At 35.2% G+C, this 25,411-nt stretch overlaps 1 protein-coding gene across 30 annotated transcripts in view; it reads right to left on the bottom strand.

Annotated features, from left to right (window-relative positions):
• Positions 1–25,411, bottom strand: part of celf2 (CUGBP, Elav-like family member 2) — a 278,315-nt gene that overhangs the window by 183,245 nt on the left and 69,659 nt on the right. For 18 of the 30 annotated variants that reach the window (XM_012958454.3, XM_012958431.3, XM_012958429.3 and 15 more), the window contains exon 2: positions 16,327–16,359. In XM_012958454.3, the coding sequence (XP_012813908.1) occupies positions 16,327–16,359 (33 nt within the window). 30 annotated transcript variants of the gene reach the window in all.

Here is a 25,411-nt window from a genome sequence, read left to right on the forward strand (position 1 = left end):
TCCACCCAGGTCCTTCCTAGTTAAGCCAAGACATTAACCTAACCCCTAGCTGGTAAATCACCAGCCAGGGCTGGTATTACACATTTACTGGCAATGTACCTTATGCAATGCCTGATTCCCCTAATATGAACAGGCCCACTTGCCCATATTCCCACCCCATGTCATAAACGCTCCCCAAGTGCCGTCATTGCCACCCCTGACCCGAAGCAGGTGCAGACTGAAGTTTAAAATAGGCCCTGGCATTTTAAGCACGCAGAGACCCAGAAGGTCCCCACCAGCCCAAAAAACTGTGACTGCCAATGGCAATTTACAGCAGCCCTCTGGAATTTATTAAAATCCACAGATTTCCAGTCCAGGCCTGACCCAAAGGCTGGTATAATGCAGGCCAAAAGTTGGCAACACCAGAACCACCCTTTCAAAAAGCCTATCTACTTTCTAAGACAATTATAGTTTATTACAAATAAAAGAAATAGATTTCTGGTTTTCCATGGGGTAAATTGCTGCTTGCGCTACTGGTGCAAATATGCCCTGGGTTAGTAAAGGAGCCCCGCAATCTCTCTTTTTCTCTTTTATATAGTTACCAATCTTCCAGAAAAATGTTTAATTTGAATTGTAGCCCATGCATTTTTCCTCTGTAAACTGCATTTTTTTTTTTTGATTTGTTAAATAACTGCCCATTTGAGAAAAAAAAAAAACATTCTGTGCTGGAGTAGGTGGAACACCAGCATGGTCAGCATGGTCCCTATCTAGAAGACAAAGTAGCTTTTAATAAAATTTAACAATAAGAAGAATAGCAGCTGTGGATTCTTTATTAAAAAAATGAACGACTTGATTAATGAAAGAAATATATCAAGCTGTTAGTGCTGAATGCTGTAAAGCTAAAAAAGTTGAAGTTCTTGCTTCCTATCATCTTTATGGGCAGCTGTTAAACAAAGAGTTTTAGCTTAAGGCAGAATGTGGAAGAATATGATGGATTAGTTTGTGACTGACAGCACAGGATTATAATGGCTTTCAGCAATGTACCAAATGCAATAAACGCAAATGCAGAAGACAAGGGGTTTAACCCTTCCTGTTGCTGCAGAAATCGATCTTCATGTAGCCTATCAAATGTAGCTTTATCTAAACACAGATGTAGCTTCAATATACTTTGTTGGCAGTGACAGTTAAGATCAATACTAGAGACCAAATGCCAGCCGTAAAAGGGCGATGTCCGTCAGTATTTCTCTGACTAACTGCGCTTATCTGAGGTTCTCATGCTTCACTGAGTGAAAATACTGCCATTGATCTTACTGTCACCGCTCACATTCCTTTTACATCAAACAAAATTTTTCACCATTGAGTTTCAAAGGACCCAATTTTTTTTCTTTCAAATAATCACCATCTCATACCTCTCATATGAATGGATTTACAAAATCACTGTATTACTGCATCTGAGTAAAAAAAAAACATTTTTAACGCTAAACCATATACAACCACCGGTTTTTAGACTGAGCATTTTTTTGTAATGTTATTGGTTCTCAAAATCATCTACTGTAAATTTCAAATTTCAAAGGAAATTCAACTTTCGTCTGGGAAATACATGTTCTATTTTACTGCTTCAATGATACATGTCTGTATCAAATCTTAACTAATTTGGGGAATTCTATGCATTTTGGTGCAGTGGTGAATTTACTAATGTATTTGTTTTTCATAAAAGGGATATTAAATGGTTCATTTATGAATACAAGCACAGGTGCAAAGCATTAGAATATATGGAAAATTGAGCTAGCATTCAAGGTACTTTCGTCATACATGCTCCTTTGCAACTTGCCAATGCCAATTTACCCTTTTCAATTTTCTCAGATAAATTATATGATGGATATTCCAGGGTTCCCTAAAAGGAAAATGTCAACAGCCATAACTAAGTTACACCAAAATAACAATATTGCTGTTATTGATACTAAGCACTAGATGTGTGCTGTCCAAATTTTTTAAGGACCCAAATATCCCATATATCCCACGACTGGGGGTCCATATTGTACATTAACATTTATTTATAAAGTGCCAACATATTCCGCTTGTATTGAAATGATGATGCATGCAAATAAGTGTATGGAAACCAAGGCTTGGCAAAAAGCCTGCATGTCAAGAGACAGATTGCTAAGAGTAGAACATGTTTAATTGATTATATTTAGAAAGCTTATATTACATTTTTCTTTTCATTATGGATCCCTTTTTTTGCTTTTACCGATCTGCCCATGTTGTCTATTGATGATACAAACAACAGCATCTCTACATATCTAATAATTTTACATTAATATAATTTTAATTTTGTCTGCATAATATAATTTAAAAAATCAAAACTATATTCTAAAGTGCCCTAGAGAACAGGTGTAAAAACTCTCATTCCATTCTAGATCCTCAAGCCCCAGGGAAATGCTTTTCCCTACTATAAACCACTCCAAGCAATCCAAGATTCTTTTCTGAGCACGACTATGCCCTGAATATCTCTCTGATAAGTAAAATCTAAGCAATGCAAAATTTATATTTTGAGAGAAAAATGATTTGGTGCTAAAGATGGCGCATCAAGCCCATAAAACTGTAGACATCTGCTCTAGGTAATTGCTTATTCTGTGATCAACGTGAATAAAATATATGTTTTCCATATTCTGCAAAATCTAAACACAGGAAGAGGTATGCATGTATAATCTAGAAATAATGGCGATAATTGGACCTAAAACAGCTTTAGGCATGTCCAAGCTGTAGTCCGCCAGCGGTGTTTGAACTTCGACCTCCACCCAGCCCCATCTGCCTCAGCCAATCATGTCTGACCTCAGAATGAACTTTGCCTAAGGCCTACAATCATTTTCTAACCTATGTCATATAACAGTGTTCTATCTCCTCCAGTAATAAAAAAAACACATTAAGAAAGAATATTAACAGCAAAAGTACTGCTACATTTATTAGCCCTTTCTGTCTGGGAATTTAATCAGTCAAACAAAAGATCCTTTTATCAGTAATTCCTTTATGGAAGTTTTCAGCAATGGATTTCTCTCTTTGTTTATTAAACACACACTAAATTGCAGACAGAAGAGCTAGATGTCTCCCCATGGAAACTATTCTTTTCAAGGAGGCCTTAGCAATGATGAGATTTTTTTTCCCTTTTTTTTTAACAATTAGCCAAATTGTCAACGATACTGCGCACCATTATATCTGTATGGGAAGTAGTAAAAGTGTAATAGTAAACTAGATTGGCTCCCTGAAGGATTGTACTCAGCAAAATGATTCCAGACAAGGGAAAACTTAGGCTGCATGGGTATGTTAAGCAGAAAATATTCTATTTCCTCTCTGTGGCTCTGGAAAGAGTAAGATGAACATTTGCAAGTGCAGCTCTGTGCACATAGCTCCCCTGACAGACACTTGATTCACAACCGAGTTTCCCTGGTTAGGGGAACGGCATGTTTATTTTCAGCATGGTAAAGTAAAAGATCCCTGCTCTAAGCTCAGATTCAGTCTTTTATAACTACTAACATGTTTCCTTTAAAAGCAAGTGTAGCGGAATTATTGATGGAACCAATATATTGCATTAAATATAACCACCTAAGCAATGTTTATCTCTGTTGATTTATAGACTTAATCATAATAAAAAAAATCATTTGCCTCTCTAGGATACGTTTCTTACTTATCATTGTTATTAGCTAGCTTTATAAATCTAAATTATGGACTGTGATTTCATAATACTATAATGAATCAAAATAGCTAACATTTAGAATATAAGAACTGTTGGATTCTGAGCAAGTTTGACATGGCTTTGTTCCGGGTACAATAAGTGAAATGATTCAGGGTTTGATGCATTTAAAGGAGGCTAGAAATATGTAATAGTGACAGGCCAGAAGTGCTGAAAGGTAGGTTACTATTGCATGAGGTATTCAGTAATTCATTGCTCACTCCAGCAATGTCAACAGTGACTAGAAGAAGATGCTTGTAAGGAGATTAAATAAATATTTTTTTCCTTAAAGGACATGTAAACCCCATACACAAAAATTTAATCACTGAACAGCCTTTTTGAAATCCTTAAATACCTGCCATTCTGGTTCAAAGGTTAATAGAAAGGCTGCAGCATCCCCTTAATCACTTAGATTTCCTTCTCCTATTCTAACTCATTCGGCCCCCTCCCTCAGGAATTTGCTTTGGCTGTTGGCTTGTGGGCATGCTCAGTTGTTCTAAGCTCAGATTACTAAACACGCCCTCCTGTCAAGCAGCCAAAGAAGGCATGGCATTGCTGGTTCCCATAAAAACTCAGCTCTAGCTGTCTGCTTGTATTTTTCCACGTGCTCAATCAAAGCAGAACTTTTTATTAAAGGAAGTTCTGCTTTTGTGAACCTGCATTGTTCATGAAATTTACGCTGAATAAGGGTATTCTGTTTGCAGGTTTAAATGTAACTGATGATGTGTCAGAGAGAAAATGGCCACCGGGTGAAAGCTGCTATTTGTTTTAGGAAAATGTAATGGTGCTGGCAAACGAAGGGGATATATGCATGGCAAATGCTGCCATTTGGGTGGGGGAGATGTGAAAAGTGAAAAGCAGAGAGGGTTAGTTAGAAAGGACAGGCTATTGTCCTGACTAGGATTGCTTAGAGAGAGGTAGAGCCCCTGAGGCAAACTGTGCACCAGAGAGGGAACTGAGTGTTTAGGGTGGGTTATAGGAGAGCCTACAGGTAAAGCTTCGGCACTGTGAATATGGTCACCACAGAGGGGTAACGGTCCATAGTGAACAGAGAGCTCCTGATTGGCTAATGGCATCCAGATGGGAGAGGGGTCCTGGAGGCTTTGGTGAGAAGCGCTGTATGTGTGTGAGAGAGGAAATATTGTGCATTATATTACTGTCATCTTTTGTCAGCAACCAGAGCCCAGTCTTAACATTGCCTCCCCATGAGAAGTCGCTGTTAATAAAGTGTGTTTGAGTTCACTGCAATTGTGTGAAGATGCCTACTTCTTTCAGCAAAGGCCCTGCCCCTGCTTGTGATAACACCCATGGCTGCCAGCCTTGGGTAGCCACTTTACACACTGACATATTTCAGTGAACACTTTCAATCTGATACCCCTATATTTCTCAGGCAGATATACCCCAATTTACCATCTTAAAGTCATCCTGAACACCATATTGTTATTAAATATACATGTGCCAAAATTAGAGCATATATGCAGACATATTGTGTCATTTTACTTTTCACATAACCAAAGGTATTAGCTTTGCCTTAGTAAAAATGGGCTCTCAGAGGCAACCAATGTAATGATGCCACCATCCATATACACTAGAAGTTTTTTCTGATTCAAGTGCAGAGGGGTTCATCGGCCCTTTAACAGTATTCTTGGCTTCAAAAATGTCCATAGGAGCAATCTATTTTGGAATTTATAATGCTATTTCTTGAGTGTCAGTGAGTGTTTAGTGCCCCAAAAATTTGGTTTGTGAATCCAGAAGATCATTGTGATCATTGCCTTTTCATATGAGGCCCATTTGCAGTAACACATGGCTGATCTTTTTGCTTGGTGACCTGATATTTGTGGACTTAGCAACTTTGTACTCAGTAACAGTTTTAACCACATAAAACTGATATTTTAAAGATTCTGTTCACCTTTACAATTGTTACTGCAGCTATGTTAGCAGATGAATATACACTGCTTTGCCAACCAAATAATGACTGAATTAAGAACCTTCTCAATTATTTTTCTTGTACCCTGCCCGCTATGGAGACAGCAGATTTTTTAAGCCTTGAACTGGAGTAATATAATGAGATTGGCAGTAACTTTAAATGCTGTACAAAGCTATGCATCCCTCATTTTGGAATATGGGCCCTCATTGGAGTTAAATGCATTGTGTCAGTATTATTCTACATTTTGAATTATCATAAATAGCATCAAATTTTATCAAAATAATCAAAGCTGATATCTCCACACTTATACTCTAACAAGTAATAAAAACAACTTCCAATTTTTAACTCCACTTGAAATGCAAACCATATTTATTATCCCAAAAAACTATGCATTGTGCTTATTTGATAAACTGTACTCAGAGGAATTAGATTAACTATAGATGCAGAAAGAAAGAGTTAAAGTAATAACGCTTCACATAAGTCAAAATCCCACCAGAAAATTACAAATATATCTGTTAAATAAATCATTTTCCCTGACTTAAGCCGGTTATGCTTTTTTCCCAGTGACAGTGCCTGTCAAAGTTGTTAGATTGATGCTGACGTGTGGTGGCCTGTAACTTGGCTGCGATAAGCAAGAGCTCTAAGCCCCTCAGGCTACTGGGAGATAGAGAAACTTCCAAAGTGCTATGGAGGAGGAAGGGAATGAAGAAGGACTTATGCTTTCCTGCAGGTTCTTTAAGATAACAAACTTTTCTGGAGCTATATCCTGTTTCTCTTTTTAACTTTCTGTATACTCTGCACCTGCAAGCTCAACTTTGATTATCTGATTTTTATTAAGCAGAAGCAATTAGGTATTGTGTGCCATCAAGCTATAACACTTTGCTCAGGACATTTCTCAAAAGAACACTCCATGCTAGTGCATTACTTTGACATCCCAGTCACATACTGTAGCTCCCTGCTACTGGAATAATGCTGACTTAAGTCTTTGCAAGGCAAATTGTTAAAAAATGCCTAGCCACAAAGATACTTTTAGGTCATTTAATGTCATATGGATTTCAATGCAATACATTCATTCCTTGCACTAGGTTTGAAAATACTCCTTGGTTCATTTGCCCATTTTAATGAGTCTTTCCTGCCACTTTTCATATTGAAGCACTGAGGAGATGCTATCTGACAGCATTTGCCAGTGTCATTTTTAATATCTACCCTTTACTGTCATTTCAGTGATTTTGTACTTTAAATTGTTCTGTTCACTTCACATAAACAGCGGGTTAAAACAGTATTAAGAATAAAATGCAACACAAATATACAAAATGAATATACACCACTGCCCATTTTTAATCCAGTAATTATACAGACAAAAGGAAGAAGTGAAAAAGAAACTAAAATACTGTGTATAGTATCCGTTTTAGTTATATGGCGTCAGTGAATTCACAGTGTTAAGACTGTAGAAGTAAGAAGTGTAGGCATTGTCTTTAGGATGTTGAGATATCATTATTAAGATGAGTGTTCCACCTTGAACTGCACAAACAACACCACTCATACCACTCAATGGTCTTTTGAGATTAAAAATTTCTATATCACAAGCCAAATTCATATACCAGAGATACTATTACAGAACACAGAGGGAAGCTGCCAAAACAGGATACCCATGGCTACACGTCATGCTATTAATAACATTTATTTACATCATGCTTTGGAAAGAAAATTTGTTGACAAACAAAAAAGTACTTAAAAAGACTAAATTGGGAGTGGGCAAGTCTTTCCAGAGATTGAACTTGTCACTGCATGCAAAATTACTTATTTAAAGAGATCTTCCTCTCTAATCGATGAACACATTGCATGAAGGAGGCAATGACTATAAAGAAAGTGAAACCTTTTCCTGTTGTATATGTCTTCTGAGACATACAAAGCTTACAAAGCATCTCAATTAAGTATTCTCAACTTGGTGCCCTCAAAGATAAGGCTTTTTGGGGACATGGGTGCTGCAGTACAGCAAGAGCTGACAGGCCACACTGCACATTACTGATAGGGTTGCCACCTTTTCTGGAAAAAAATACCATCCTTCCTATATTTTTGCCTTTTTCCCCTATTAATAACATTGGCATCAAGCATCATTTTTACTGGCCAGGCCGGTAATTTAAATGGCTATTTTAATAAATGTCATCGTAAAATGCTGCAAAATTTGGCTCACTAGAAAAAACATGTAACATAACTTTTTTTTGATACTTCAGCAGTATAGTATCTACTTAAACAAAAAAACGTGGTTTGTAAATAAATAAAAGCTCTTATATTACTATAAATAAAATCATTTCTGTGACAATATGTACTATGGTACAGGGGAACATCTAAGAAGCTGTTTATATTAAATAGATGTGTGTGTAAAATGTTACAGTTTGATTTTGGCTCAATGTTCAAAACTTTAATTTTGGGATAGAAGTAAACCTAGCCAATGCAAATCCATGTTTATATAATGCCACACAGCACCTTACATTTTTACAATATAGAGAGTAGATTGGGCACAAAAAGGCAATGTATACAATAACAAAGAACAGGGGTTTTCCAAAATCACTATTTCTTAAAGCTACTATAAAACACGTAAATAGGTAAAAAACAAAACAAAAAAAACACAGGAGAAATCTTGCGCCTATGGAATAAAATATTTTCTTATTTCTGAGCTTTTTAGATAACTGGTAGATACTATGCTTGCAAAAAAACCCCACTATCTATCTACACCCAGACATGTAAAGGGACAATGTGCCCGTGTTTATGCTTGCTATGTGGCAATTATAAATATAGGCTAGCGAATATAAGCGAAACCCTTTTTTTCTTAAGGAACATCAGCATTAAATAAAGCATAACGTACCTCTCCATGTGTCAGCGATGTTAAAACTGAAAAACTGCTTTTGCTCTATAAAACGCAGCTTCCTTCTCTACAAGTTCCTCTTTTAGAAACAGAAACACTTTCAAACTTTTCTGATACGATTTGTCAGTTTCTGCCCAATTAGTTGAATTTCCAACCACAGCCTCTCTGTCTACTAATTAAAAAAAATGAATTTGCTCTCTGCAAAGTGCAGGGCTGCAGGAAGACTCTAAATAGCACAGCAGTGAGGGATGATGAAACAAGAAGATCCGGTTGAATGAAATGAGATACACTTTTGAAATCTCTTTGCACAACAGATATTCCTTTTTTGTTTTTTTTTGTTTTTTTTAATATTAGAACTATCCAGCAAGGACAATTACACTTATTGATAGCACCAAGATCGGAATAACGTAATGAATAATTTTAGGTGAGCAAGTTTAAATATTATTATTATTTATTGCTTGGGGTACAAGTAACGAATGTATGGCATAGGATTATTTTGAGATGGAGCATACATTTTTCATAGTTATTTTTAAAATGAAAAATCCCAACATTATTAGGCAGCTGCAAGGTGACAGGTATGCTGCTGAAACATAACATTTCATATTTATTTTTTATAAGGCATAAACCTTTACTGTTGCATAATTTGCTGTCATATAGGGGAGTGGATTCCATGCTTTTAGACTAGGATAACAGATGCAATTAAGGAAATTAACTTGGCTCTAAATGTGACTAGGTCTAATGAATCTAGCCATACTTTAAAGACTGTATATGGTATTCACTTGCTATTGGTAGTAAGGAAACATGATAGCATCACAGGAATACTACTTATTTGCTGCACGCCACTGTTCATAGGCAGACACTTGCTCATGTGGCAGCAGTATTTGTAACATTGCATTTTTTACTGCATATAGTTCAAACGTATGTGATATTCATAGCATATGAAGATTTGGCATGGTAGCACTGTTCCCTCAAAGGTGGCCAAAAAGGGTAAAGATATTAAAACTGATTTGGAAACTGCAAATCCAATGAAAAGAGGAATGTGGCATTAATTGTGTCTGCTACTACCTATTGTAAGGTCTTAACCCACACATACACAGAAGGCTTTAGTTGTATATTTATTTTGAGAGTTATTTCTCTAGATAATGTGCTAATTCTTTGTTGTTGCTGTTTGTCACAGGAAAAGTCATTATATAACTCACAAAGCCCAATATATAGCTAATAAGTGATAGTGTCTTATTTATTCTTGCATATATTCTCCAAAATGCATAAGTATACATTTCTGCGCTGAAATCTGATCTGTTTGCCTGCACCCAGGCCTACCCAATTACTCCAGGTGCAGACACAGGGTAATGCTGATGCCAGTGTAAAGGCTGATTCTCAGCCTGCTTTTATTTGCTTTTAATAGCACTCTAATAACAGGACCCAGAAGAATATATATGTTATAGTTAGTGCTATGTGCATATCGTAGCTTTCCTTTAAGGAAAGGGGGTGCGTGAAATGATTGTGAATGTTTCCAAATTGTTTAGTTCATTTGCAGCATTTCAGTTGTTTCTGGGCAACTGTTTTAGGCATACTTTAAATTTAAGAGAAACAAAAAAGAGTGACGGTTTCATCTCAATAAAAAAATATAATAGTGAAAAATTATTTGGCCAAAATGGAAATTTCAAAATAAAAGGAAAAGAGACGGGGGCATCTCAATGACATATACTGTATGTTAGTAGCAGAAAGGATATTGAGCAGAAAAAGAATTATTAATCATACACAGCAGTTGGTAGTCTAAACTTGTTAGGCCCCAAGCTACATTTTCAAGTGGAAACTAAATCTTCTTCAAATAGTTAGCCATATATATTGGTTTTCTGGTACATTTTCAGTTGTTAAGATAAGCAGAAAAAAAGCCAAACAGATAAAGCAGACTGCTCAAGGGCAGAATTTGTGCAGAAGATATGGTGCTGGATCCTATGCCAGACCACACATTTTAAACTTCTGCTGATTCTTGGTAACATGTAACAGCCAAATGAGTGCCTTATATTTTCAAGTCTACCATTGAGAACACTAGAGCTGAAATAAAAAAACACTTTGAAGCTTCCTATTATTAGCCTAACTCCATAAAACAATGCAAGTGCCCCCCCCCCCCATACTCTTCTGGGAAGGGCATCCTAAAAGCTCTTTTTTTCCTCACACCTATGTCAATTGCCCTTCAACACACTGTAAACCCTGTTGATTAGGTACTATAGGATACATTAAGCATAAACATATTTGACAGAAATTGTTCTAGCCTAACTGAGAATATCTGGAGTTAGATATTGTTTTATAGCTTTGCTGATATAAAATGTTATTGGCATAGCCAAAACAACATATGCAAAAAAGATTCTTTTTATGGATATTTATTTTCTAAATCTAGAATTTTAAACTGTGGGATGTGCATTTAGTTATTTGCAAGTTAAACCATTATTTGAGTGTTATTTCCCAGGAGAAGAATTATTGGAACAGGAACACTAGCAGTAATCCCAGGAGATGATTCAGTATGAGATGGAGGGAAAAGCTAAAGAATATATATAAAAAATGATTGTTAAAATGTGACAACAAGTATAAAGTGTGTTCTTCTTTGAACCAGAAACTGAGGCAAAGAAAGAAGAACAACTATGGTTAAAAAATAATAGCACACATATAATAAAGATATTATAGCATTAATAATAAATTGATTATAGGACAAAAATAAGCTATCAGACTGGAAATGCAATAGCAATCATATGTAAACCCCTCCAATCTGTGCCAGCTAGGGTTACAATATGACCCTTGCAAATGTACTATTCTTTTTGATTTTGCAGGATACAAAAAGCAGGGCATAAAGTAACAGTATGTCCCTGGACAGTCTGTCACAGGATAATGTAGCAATGGCAAATTAACAATCATGAAGCAATAAGTGGTCACATGTTTGAAAGCAAACATCTTATTTGTTATTATGGGTTATTAGAATTACTGCAAACTTTATTACATTTCACGATTAATCTTGTCCCCACCAGACTTTATTTTTTTTATCTCAAAAATGCTTCAAATCCCCACAATTCATGGTCCCAGTTAGTGAACATTTTTTGAGTCATTGTTCCCTTTTTTCCTCTCTGTGTTGCCCTGCTGATGTACTTTATTTGTCCTTGTCAAACTGTTTTTTTCTTGGGAGTAGTTTTTAAAATTGCTTTGAGGCAATGATGTAAAAAATCAACTGTGATATTGGACAGAAGAAACTGAGAAAGGAGGATTATTGACAAATTGATAATGGCTATTTAAGTTGATAATTGTGGAAAAAAGCTCTCAGGCTTGAACAGACTTGACCTATTCAATTGCAGTAGCTCTAGGTATGGTCATTTTTCAATACTTAAAGTCCATTTTTATGTTATGTCATGTGGAGTCTCGAGTTGAGCTTGACATATCACAATCTGCTATTACTCTATACTGCTTATACTTTGCTTTTTCCTTATTTAACAGGAAGCTTTATAGATTTCCTTGGATTCCAGCAAACATATAAAGGGTTGAATCAGCTTTTGTCCAATGCCTTTTATTGCAATAAACACCCAGAACTGCCACGCAAATCATACCGCCAAACAAATTACTTTTTAATGTCAACATTATTTATCCGACTGGAATATAAAACTAACTTGGCTATGTTAACCACCCTTTAAATAAATATTCTGTCACATGGTTCATTTAGGCTTAAACTGCCTACTATATATCTACGTATCTAAATCTCTGTATTTTAACACCTTGATGTTCTTCATGCCCCAGGCAAAAAAACATGTTTTACATTTCCCCACATTAGATCTATATATATAAATCAGTCATCCACATGCATAATTATGATGTATGAAGTAAATAATGTTCACATATTTTACATGCACAAATTGTACATGTATGCTTCAATAAGTACAGCATAGGAATCACCATATTTGTTCTCTGACTGCCTGCATTTTGAAGAGCACTTTTTTTTTTAATATTGTTACTACTTGTGAGTACTTGTGGTTCATTGACTGAGCCCCATCGCCTCTGGAGATTGTTTGTTCATCTGTTTGTCAGAATGCAATTATTGAAGCACATCCACTGAAACTGGAGCATCCAGACAGCCTAATATTCTCTCTTCTCCCGCTCCTCCTGCTGTATCCCTCCTCCCCTGAAGAAAATTACTCTTAATCAGCTTGTCATTCTTTACAACAACAGTTTTTATAATCCGAGGATGGCACAGTACAGCTCTTTTATTGCTTCGTGCGATTTTAAAGACAACTGGATTTAATTTACTCTGTGAAAAGATGCAGACAGCTGCTGCCTCAGATTCCTAGCCTGAAATGTAAGTCTTCAATCTGTGTCCTATTGAGGCAGAGGAATTAGCTTCAGGTAAAGGATGAGTTCACAGGTTCACAGACAGTTATCAAGGAGGAAAATAAAACAAAAAATCTAATGGTGGGGATGTAATAAAGGTTCTTAATTAAAAACAAAAACTGCATTTCCCAATAAAACATTCTTAATTACCCATACAATTATGAGAGTGCAGTTCTACACTCAGACTCTTATGGGGAATATTTTACTTTTGTTTTGCTACACCTTTGTTATATACACTGCAAATGAGTGCAAACTTTAAAGCATACACCTTTCCACTGGTAGAAGACATGTTACAGCTTTGCCAAATATAAAAGAAAACATTTTTGTATGACACATATTATTTTATTACATTACTCCATAAGGGCATTACAGCCAACACTATTTACCAATCCAAAATCAGTTAAAATATCATTGGTCTGAGGTACACTTTGTTGCCTTCAGGCATATTCAGGGGCCTGCACCGGTTATCTTGTAACTCAACAATTAATTTAGAGTAATTGATGGGCTTAAAATATGTGACAGAATACTCTGCTTGTCAGGACAGCTTCTTTGAGAGAAGGGAACAGAGACAATGTTTAACATGAAATAATCCTCCCTATTTGTGAAGAAAAGTAACTATAATGACAGTTTTAACTAAATGTACAGGTATGGAATCTTTTCTGGAAACCCATTATCCAGAATGCTCCAAATTACAGGAAGGCCATCTCCCAAATTATCCATTTTAAAAATGATTTCCTTTTTCTATGTAATAATAGAACAGTACCTTGTTTGTGATTCCCACTAAGATATAATTAATCTTTATTGGAGGCAAAACAATCCTATAGGGTTTAATTAAAAATTTCAATGATTTTGTGCCCTTCTTTGCTATTAAATTGTCGTTTTATATAGAAGTACATTACTTTACAAACCTAAGAAGCTTTAATTGTGCATATACCACAACATTGTGAAACATGACATTTGACCATTGTAACCAATGTAGTTCCTGTGCAATATGCTGCACTCGGTTGAACCATTTAATGCATCATTATAGCTTGTTCCTTCTGTATTTAGCAGCCCAATTTTATCTTGAAAAAGAAATAATGATACATACTGAAAAAACACATTTCATTTATATACGGTAGTCCTGATTTGGCATCTTCATATAATGTTACTATGTTCTGGACTATGTGAGCCATAATTCACTTGTTCATATTATTCTATTATGAGGAATTGCTTATTTGTCATTTTCAGAGGCAAAAAGACACCATAAGCAACATTTGACTCAATTTTGAATCCATGCCAAGATATGTTAAAATAGCCTTGGCTGGAAATGTTCTAAAAGGGATTTACACTCAGCTATAATGGCTGTTTCTCAGGATAAACAAAGGAATTCTCTGCTTTACATAATATGGATTTTGTGTGGCAAGGAAAACATACACTGCATTACATGATAACAACACAACGTTCTCTTAGTGCTTCAAAATTAATAAATAGGAAAAAGCTAAGTTCCTCCCTAAAAGAGTATAGGAAAGCATGAGATGCTTGTTTATCAAAAGACTGTGTTTATGTAAATATATTTGGATCAGAACAATCAGACCTTAGACTATAATCCCCCTGCCCTGGACATGCAGACAGCAGTTAAATTACATTTTTTCCAACAAAATCATAATCTGAGATCCTGCTTGTTTTAATAAATCTTACAGATTTTTCTATGATTTTAGATTATGCCCATGTTAATGCTGCTAGAACAGGTTTTTGAATATGATCTCAGAATATTAGCTTTTAAGTCCATATTCTCAGGATAAAGCATATTTTATGGATTTAGCATTTGTAGGCCCTTTATAGGGCTTCTGTGCCCTTTTTTGTGTAGAGAAACCTTTGAGTCCTGTTTTATCAAAGTACTGACTTAACTTACACACATTACGTGTGTTGAAAAACATTTCCTGTCTGCAAATGTCTGGACAGTGAAGACACTGTACTTGTGTTATTAATAGGGGTAAGAGGGCTGTATTGTCAGCCTCGGATGGGAACTTGAGAAAGAAGGCAGGAGCCAGGCTGTTTGTTGGTATTGTTTGCTAAGGTTATTGTTTGTTTACAAAAAGTTTTGGATGGTTGTTCTTGGTAACTGTGTCAAGCAATGTACTAATAATAAGTTCGGCCTTCTCTTTCCAAGCCATGTGCCATTTCAAGTCATTGTGGGTAGGGGAGCATTGCAAATCTCAATGCTGCACTTGTCATGATTTACACTTTAGTTGGCACACCGGGTGGCCACAACAAATATATTAACACTATCATGTAAAGTTTTAAAAGTTTCCATCATGTTTACATTTAAAAAATATACAATATGCTCTCTAAAATAACTCTTTGCTCAAACTTTGTTTGTCTAACAGCTTCTAAACTGTCACCATGCCATGTAGATAACTATACTGAATATCAATCATGGCAGCTGGTAGAACACAGAGGTTATAATTGTGATTGTTGGGTTGTACTTGCACAGTTCATGCTCACTGCTCCCTGATTTAGGCATGTCAGAATCACTTTAAGCCCAAATGACAAATGTAGCTGCAATACATTAAGTATTACGATCCTAACTAGTGTTAATGAGATATGGCGAACTACATTTTCAGTTGCAGTTCAGTCAATGTGTACAAGCTAATATGGCAAATTAATATATACTGTATATATATATATATTATATATATATATATATTTTTTTTTTTAAATATAACTACCACATAAACCCTTTTAAATTCAGCTACCTTGAACTTAGAATATGCATGGGAGGAACTTATTCTTACTATTTTACAACTGAAGAAATACTCCAGTGCCTCCTCTTTATACCACCCTTTAAATAGGAATGATCACCACAAAATAAATGTATACATATTGGAATCAGTGTTTTACAATCATCAAATATCACTGTTACCAGATCACTATCTGGTAATAAAAATAAAAAATGTGATGTTTGTTAAACTTTAGAACCTATAGTAGCAAACATGTTTTCTCTCAAATATCCAATCAGTAAATTATATATTCTAATTTGTTGTTATGGCCAGATCTTAATTCCCCCTAAATTTTACTAAGCTGCAATTATCAGTGGAAAATCCACACATCATTTATGTTTTTTTAACAACTGTTTGTTACCTCTGAGCACTCCTGCTTTAACAGCCACTTATGGTGGCAGTGCGTTGGGCTATATAATTCAACTTAGTTAATTTAAGAAGATTTTGCATAACTTTTTTCTCAAAGATTACAACTAGAAAACTAAGTTGAAATGACTTACTGTAAAGTAGCACATGTCTGAGTTAAACCCACAAAAAAGAGACATCCATTTACTGTCCCTGTGGTGCTGGTGGTAGTACTAAGTGTGGGATTGAATAGAGGGGCACTGAGTGCACAGATTTTTATATATAGTCCTAGGTTTAAATAAGCAGTCATGAAAACACACAGAGCAGTGGATCTAGTCTGTACTATACGTACCTCTCAATCTCAGAAGTGAAACAAGCCAGGGAGCTGTGGAAAACATATAAAGATCATTGATTTTTATTTAAATGGCTGACAATCTGCTAGCCTTCTGATTCTACTCTCTGAAGAATACGTTGCTGTATGACACAATTTCCCTTTGATATACACAGGTTTAAACAATTCAAAATATAAATTCACTCTGCATGAACATCTAATATATTGGCTTCTACAAGCTTTTAAAAATTCATTTCATTTGTCTTGGCACATTTCATGATCGATCATTCATATTATGCAATGATGGTGTAATCTCTAAAACTGTAAAATAGAAATTTTAGGTTTTATGTAGATTCATAATGTTGAAAGATAAAAAAAAATAATATATATAGTAAATACGATTTTGAATTATGGCATTTTGAGAGGGCTGTGTACTGCGTAACTGATGCTGATACAAGAATGAAGAATGAAGAAGATGTTGATAGGCAAGAAGCATTTTCCTGTATAGGTAAATTGATGTTTGAATCAGGCTTTGCTGCTGCTGCCACATTGTATATAAGTAAAATAAAATATTTGCTCTGGAATGACTTCAATATCATTTGGAATACTGTCAACTTCGTAAAGAGTATCTACACTGAAAAACGCGAGCAATATGATGAAGGTTTTCACAAACATATGTTAATGTGATCAAGACATTGGTAAAGCTGTCTTGCATGGTTTATAACCTTGATATATGTTCTATTGCAAGTTATTGGGCTTACTGTAGTGCCTTTATAATACTCATAAAAATGTTGACCTCTTTGTTATCAGACTAATAAGCACAGGGAAAAACAGCAGTTTTTTCTAACAATTTGACCATCCGCACAAATAGCCATAAAGCTTTGATCCATTCTTTAGGGCTAAAGAAGTAAATGGAATTGGTGTTTGTTTTTCTAAATCGAATAACCTCACATATCAAATACGCACTTATTGATTAACAAGGAAAACTTGTTCAAATAAAAAACTCGAATACCTTGAATTTTTTGAAAGATAAAGTGGAGAACTTTTCCTGCTATTTAGATAAATGGGGTTATGTCATAACAGTCACTAAGTTTGCCCAGGAGCAGTTACCCATAGCAACCAAGCAGCAGAAAGCATTGATTGACATCATTTGTTATCGGTTTTATTTTTATAGATGTTTTTTGACAACCTTATTGCTTTTTACAGTGAAGACTCTCAATAAAGGCATAATGAAAAAACAAAAGAAAGCAAACTTCTCATTGGTTGCTATGAGTTACTACTCCTGGGCAAACTTGGTGCCTTTTATTACATATATGGCTTAGATTCTCAATTATAAAATTATTCCATTTCAACTATTGGTTGTGTGGTTTTAGGCACAAATCAGAGAAACTGCTGATGCTAAACACTAAGAAGTTTTACTACCCATTTCTCTTCTGGCAAAACAAAAGTGGTGCAAGTAACAGTAAAACTAAACTATATATAATAAGCTTTAAATTAAACATAAACTAAGAACACATGATTAACAAATGAACAATACTTTCCCTTAAAAACAATACAAATATGAACTCTGTTTCAATATACAGCTGATATGATTATGGTTGCACTTGTTGGCAGCATTGTTACTCAGTCTTTAATCGTTACTTTCTGTTTTCTTGCACACTGACAAACAATATGCCACAATACTGTTTGCAATGGTAATCACTATACCTTTCCTCTTTGACCCTCTGTTTGACTTGGTGGGTCTATTCCACCTAAAATGGTGGTTATACAATTTTGAATGATTGTACAGTCCTTATGTGTGAATAATGTTATAAGAGGCTGTGCATTGTATTATTAAATCATGCTCAAGAGACCAAATGCTTAAAGCATTTGAATTTTGAAGAGAACTGCTCTACCCAAAGCAAATAGTTGCCCATAGTAAAGTGATACAGACAGACTAGACATAACAGGGCCCCAAAGTAGCAGTAATACTGTATGGAATGGCCAGAACTTCTACTACATAGGTGTCTTGTTTTTCTGGTAAACAGTAAATAAGCCGTAGGCAATGTGCTAGTACCCTGAAAGACACATTTATGGGACTTGAGCATTATTTAACAAATACATTAAGAAGTCTGCATAATATTAATGTGATGAACTAGTGTAAATTAAGCCTGCTTACACTTTTTTTTTTTACACTTTTCTACAAGGTCCCTGAATTTGAAGCTTTAAAAATAATCATTATAGATGACTCAAGATTCCTAAACACATCAGAGAAGTGACTTACTTACTGAGAAGCTATTTAAAATACAATCCACTTTCCCAGATGTACACTGGACTTTGCAATTCTGCATTAATTATTGGCAAATACAGTACTTCATGAGAAACTGCAGAGAATAATCGTTGTGTCAACTGCAGGTTTCAAGGACAGCTGTGCACCACTGCTAAGAGTATAGAAGGAGCTGGAGATCAACAATGTGATCAGAGCTCCATTCTTTATAGCCACATAGTTACACAAACAATCAAACAATACAAGAAATCAATTAAGAGACTGTATTATAGTGTTAAAGTGAATCTAGCTACTAAGGGTAAAATGAAAAACATAAAACGTATGATTTGGGACTGAACTATAATTATTGTTCCCTTTTCTTTAAGGATATGTTTTAACAAATCCAAATTCCAGAAATATATCTGCTTCTTAGAAAAATCACTGTCTATATATAATACATACTGTGTCACTTATGTACATAGACAAATCTCAAAACATAAATTCTCCCAGAAGTATGTTAAAAGAGAAGGAAAGGCTAATAGAGAGTTAATCTCAAGATGCAGGCATACCTTCAGTTCTCTCAATAGTGACCTTTATTCTTCCCATATTTCTCCTGTTCAGATGATCAGAAGCCAAACAGGAAGAAAAAACACTGAGCTGTGTAAAGAAAGTTCCCATAATGCCTTGCTCCTGCACACCCTGACCAAGTGAACATGCTCAGTTAGTAAGACTATGGGGGACATTTACTAATCCACGAATGTCCGAAAAGCGACGAATTCGTTTTTTTAGTTATGATCAGTATTTTTGCGATTTTTTTTTCGTCGCCGTCACAACTTTTTCACGAATTGTCGCAACTTTTTTGTAGCCGTCGCGAAATAATCGTACTGTCGCGCCGACTACGAAAGTTTCGGATTCATTCAAGCTTCAGTATCGTGACTTTCCTTGGGCCAGGTTGGAGCTGCAGAGTGCCATTGAGTCCTATGGGAGGCTTCCAAAATCATGCAAAGTCGGAAAGGTTTGCCCGCCATTTACGAGCGCTCAATACGAAAAAGTCACAGAAAAATCGTGACAAAAAAAAACCACAAAAAATACGAAAAAGTCACAAAATGTTCGTTTCCAATCCGTTTTTTTCCCATTCGGATTCGTGGATTAGTAAATCTCCTCCTATGAGTCAGCTTCCTGCTGATTGGCTCAGATCCACATTCCTAAGGGGGGGGAGTGAGTTATTACCATTCTTGAGGGAGAGGGGAGCAGGAGAGAGGAGACAGCAGAGAGCTGCGTGTCTGTGGCACAGGAATTACAGACACAAGAAATCTTTTCACACAGAAGTCAGTGCAGCGTTTCTGTGAGTGCTTATGGCTGTATTTACATAGACCTTTCTGATAAAGCTTACTTAGTTTTTACCTTTCCTTCTCCTTTAATAGTAAGGCATGAACCATCTAATAAATTGTCATTCATTATGCACTATTGTAATTCACAAGCCACAGATTGACATGTAATTTTTGTTGCCTTAATTCATATAAAGGCTTTACAAAATGTGAAGTTCAAATTGCTGCGGATAGTATTGTGCACCTCTAAATGCTATATAAGCCACAGCTTGCCCTGTTAAGAAATGAATTGCTGATTTGTGTATGACATACTACAGGTATGGGATCCCTTATCCGGAAACCCGTTATCCAGAAAGCTCCGAATTACAGAAAGCCCATCTCCCATAGGCTCCATTTTAATCAAATAATCCAGAATTTTAAAACTGATTTCCTTTTTCTCTGTAATAATAAAACCTTGTACTTGATCCCAACTAAGATATAAATAATCCTTATTGGATTCAAAACAATCCTATATGGTTTAATTAATGGTTTATTGATTGTTTAGTAGACTTAAGGTATGGAGATCCAAATTATGGAAAGACCCCTTATCTGGAATACCCTTGGTCCAGAACATTCTGGATAATGGGTCCTATACCTGTACAGGCAATATATGAAAATTGAGCAGTCTTATTAGAACCAAGGAAGAGAAGTATGGCATTGAGCCAAAGGTTTGGAAATTTTGTAGCAAAACCAAGCTACTGTATATAAATGAAATGCAACAATATAATTATATTTGTCAAATGCTGCTTTTTTAAAGACAGACTTTTTATTAAAAGGGGTGTGTTACCATCTGGCAGGTCAGTTAGTGAGAGGAATTACTAACAAGGATTTTCTTAAAACATGACTATAGAACCCAGAATATCTATGAGAACAGATATATAAAAGTCTCTGTTTCAGAGGTGATTAATACTTAATTATGATTGCCACAAGAAAACAATTTCTCTCCTCATGCAAGTAAAAGCTACAATGTGTTTGATGAGCCAGTACATAAAAGTGTTAGGAGCCGAAGCCAGGTATGAAACGTGTTGAAGCCTTCAGGGCACCAGGTTAAAAAAATCAAATTTGTACATGAAAAAACACCTGCTTTTCTTTTTCAACCACATAGAGGTGTGAATTTTCCTCTGGGATTTGCACATTATCTCAGCCTGAAAGAGCAAAATAGCTGTGATATATTTTAATCAACACTTTGTGAAAGAATAAAATGGCAATAGGGAGGCAGATTTCATCTGAATGACTGACAGTGACCATAACTTCTTAGGCTTTCAAAGTCAGTTTTCCGCTCCCAATGCAGCATTTTCCTTACACAATTGATGCATAGCAACTGAAGGACAATTACAAGTGACTGCATATCACTTTGCAACTATTGGCACTGGCATGTTAATTCCCAGACAGATTAAGAAATTACTACTAATGCCACTCACTGCCTATGGGTTCAACAGCACAGTCTGGCACTGGAAAGAATCAAACTGCTCCGTACTTCAAGTGAACAGTGCTTTAGCATAGCAGCCAATGTTGTCATCCAGACAGATTGTGGGCAAAATTATATTTTCTATGGTTTATTTCTCTTTAATCAAAGCAAGAGAAATATTTTATGTTTATATGTTTTTAGTCAAAATAACTACTCTAACTTTTAAACATCTTAATACACAGAAGTGTGCATTTAATCCTGCATGATTGTATAACTGTTTTGCTCAGTTGATCAGAATGTAGCTATAAATGTACTCTTCTTTTCCCTACCGCATTTCATAACTGTTGGAAGATTTCCCTGTATATCATTTTCCATTCCCAGCCCTGTATTCGTACAGCATCTGTTTGAATAGTTTAATAGAAAAGAGGAAATCTTGTGTTTATTCTATGTGATTCTATGTGTATTTCTACAGCAGAAATATATAATTCAGATCTATTTTATCTCTTTCCATTAATTACTGCAATTAATAGCACTAGAGCATTAGAGAAATGATTTTGACTGTGCCATGAACCCTGGCATGGATAAAAATCTATTCTTCAACCCCTTCTTAGCCTACCGTGAGCTGAAAACACAGCTATCAAGTATAACTCAAAGTTATTTAAATAAAATAATATATTTAAATGGGTATTAGTCATAAACTGTGAAATTCTTATATAAGATAGAGCTTTGCACTGAACACAGGTTCACAGTAAATGCTAGAGAATACAAAGAGTGTTACATAGTGGTAACTAAACTAATTATGTTAAGGATCCCAAACCCTCAGGTCAAAGCTCTAAGTGCAAAAAAAAAAATCAATATGGTGGTCACTATGGCTTTATAATAATACATTAGGACAAGAATATCCCTCAAACGACTGCTGCTGCAGTCTGGGCAATTTTTTTCTGAAGGTTTTGAATAGTTACATGCAACTATTCACACATTTTTTTTCCAAACATGAATCCCAGTGCTAAACATAATACATCATTTTCTCAAAATATTTGTCTTGTGCTGTGTCAGATTTATATTTATGAAATGCTTGTCTTATAGTCTCCCACGACAGGCTATTAGATGTCTGTTATCTTTATGTGCATGGATTGGAATAAAAGATGATTTGTGAAGTTATCTATTATGTGAAATAATCAAGATTAATGAGTCCTTTGGCACTTACTGAACACCCTGAAAATTGTATTGTTCAACTTTATCTTATTGCTTCTGTCAAGAGGCTTGTTAGCAGCACAACATCTTGTGTAAGGAAAAGATATCGAAATATGCAAGATTTTTCAGATGAAGTACTTTCATCTACCTAGTGTTTAAAAAGCCAATTTTACATTGTGCCCTTTATAGTTTATAAAATCATCTGTGATTAAAATTTTAAATTTAATTACAACCAATACAATCTCAGCATTTAAAAAATAAAGAAGATGAAATGTGCTACTTATTGTGTTTAAACTCTCTAAAATATACATTTATGGGTATGTTTCTGAAAATGATGTCAGGAAATGAGGGAATAACCTAATTTACAGGGCATTTAAGTTGTCCAACAAGCACCTACAAATAAACTATTCATTGGAAATAAATATCCTATTTCTATGAGAGATATATTCATGTTTTCAAACTATGGTTTTGCAGAAATACAGAAAAGACACTTGACCCCTGCTAACACAGTTGTAGTTTACAGCTGTTATCTGCTACGTAAATGTGTGACCTAGTGCCCTCTTTCAACTGCAATGGCTGCTCCCATGGCTACACAAAAGCTTATTTATATAAGCAGTTTTTAAAGGCAATTGCATTTTATTTGTACATTATATTAAAAGTACATAGAAAACCAATTTGTGTGTGTTAGTGGTCCTTTAAGGAACTGTGAGCAAAGCCATTCAAATCACTATGAAGCTGCTTTGGTTAACTATGCACCCACAACCAGTGGTTTTAGTGAGTAACTAAACAAAGCAAGCCAGTTTAGGGTGACCATAAAACTGACTTCAAAGTTTCTTCATGGAAAATACAGAAAATCCACCTTAAAATAGACAGTCTTCCCACCCATTGCTAAGTTCTGTTAGCACTAAAAAAGCAGGCTGTGTGTTAAATGTATGACAATGAATTTAGGGTTGTAATAAACATTAAACCAACAATTCTTGAATAGTTAGCCCAAGGAACATTAAAGGAATGCTTTGCTTCTTTTTGCTGACAAATCCAAAGTTAGGATTATGCTTATGATAATTGCACTTTGGCCTTTGCAATATCGTTTGAACTATTTGCATATGCCAAGTGGGCATGATGTTTGAAACAATTGGATTGTAATGAAATATAGTCATACATAAAAGGATTATACATTGGAAAATAATGGGCCTCGAGTGTAATAATGATGACCACAGGGTATGTCTTTAGTTGTACTCATCGTTGCTGAAAAATAATGTGTAAGAGGTAAAGAATGCTCCTCACAATCCTTTTTACTTACAGAGATATAGGTGTAGGTTTTGGTGCAGGTCTTGGAGAACTGAGCATCACTGGATAGAGCTCAGAATGTTGATATCTATGTTTAGTCATTTCATTCTTCCAATTAAATGAAGACTATCCTCATATTTCCTCATAATGAGTACCATGCCCCATGTTCATCTCTACATTTCCAATAAAGTTGTAATAATGTATACATAGCATCTATGCTAAAGAATATGTTGTAGCATTTATAACTATATTTAATAGGTCATCAATACTTGCAAAAACAACATTAAAAATTCAGGGATCAAATTTGCACTACATTATTACCTAGGAACAGAAAGTCTATGCAAAGATGATTAACTACTGCAATAACAAGTGACCATACAGTAACATAAGCAAATTATATAAATAATGTTGCTCATTATGTTATTTCATCCATGCAAAACACAGAACCTTGTCAAGTGCTACCCTCTTTTTTAATTTTACTTAAATACATGTTGGCTTCTATAATGGCACATTGTAAGGTAACCATTATGCTTATCCACTAACAGGTTTTTTTGTTCATTTTACTAAGCCCCACTCTGTTAGAATTAGATTATGATTGTCTAGACATGTATGGTATTATTTATAATTAATAAACTATCACAAGAACTATTCTTACTCTCACTACAAGGGAAGCAATTCAGCAATGTAGATAAGGAAAATTCTGTGTTTTACAGGAAGCACTTACCAAATACCCTCATGGGCCAAAACATTTTGCTATCTTATGCATCTACTGACTATTCTCCTATTTGTTTCACCTTGTCAACTCTTTTCATTGCAGGAAAGACCTAGTTGGTAAGATCTGTGATGCTGTAAGTCCTAGCTTATCCTGCTCTGCCTTGCCTACTGGTGCCAGTCTCCTGGTGTTTTAGTGTCAGCCAGTGGTCTGCACCTTTTTTTCTTATTACTTATATTACCTTATATCACAATACAACTCATATCCAGTGCTCATGCTCAACTATTATTAGGCTACCTTTTGATTCATCAGGGTGATGTTAAATACCTTAAGGGTAAATATCATTTGAAGACTGTTTTTTTTTTAAGATGAATACATCATGATGCAGGAATGCTTAAAGCAGGCACATCAAACATGTGCTCTTCCAGATGTGAACTGAATCTCCCAGCTGGAGGTCTTTGAGTTTGACATTTATGCCTTAAAGTGTTGATATCTATAGGGTCTTAATGAAGAAATATGTAGGTCAAAAATACAGGAAACTTTTTTTTCTGTAGAACACTGTTCAGATCCAGCTGACTGTATTTGTTATATATTTAAATGCAACCACACAAGAAAAAGCAAAAAAAAAAAATTGAAAAATGAAATTGAAAGAGAACACTTGAAGGGGGAAAAATTGGATTATTTTAAAATTAAGACTCTGGGTCCAAAAATACAAAAAGAAATTAATATTTAAAGAATTAATATTTGCTTCTTTTTAATGAATCATTCTGAAGCTTCCGCTAGTTTCACAAATCTCTTTCACAATGATACCAATAAACTAACTACTCATTCTTTTAACCTTCTCAAAGGGTCAATGACAAACTCAGTCATTTGTGCGTCCAGCATTTGACGTT

Source organism: Xenopus tropicalis, chromosome 3 (assembly GCF_000004195.4).
Source record: "Xenopus tropicalis strain Nigerian chromosome 3, UCB_Xtro_10.0, whole genome shotgun sequence".
NCBI lineage: Eukaryota > Metazoa > Chordata > Amphibia > Anura > Pipidae > Xenopus > Xenopus tropicalis.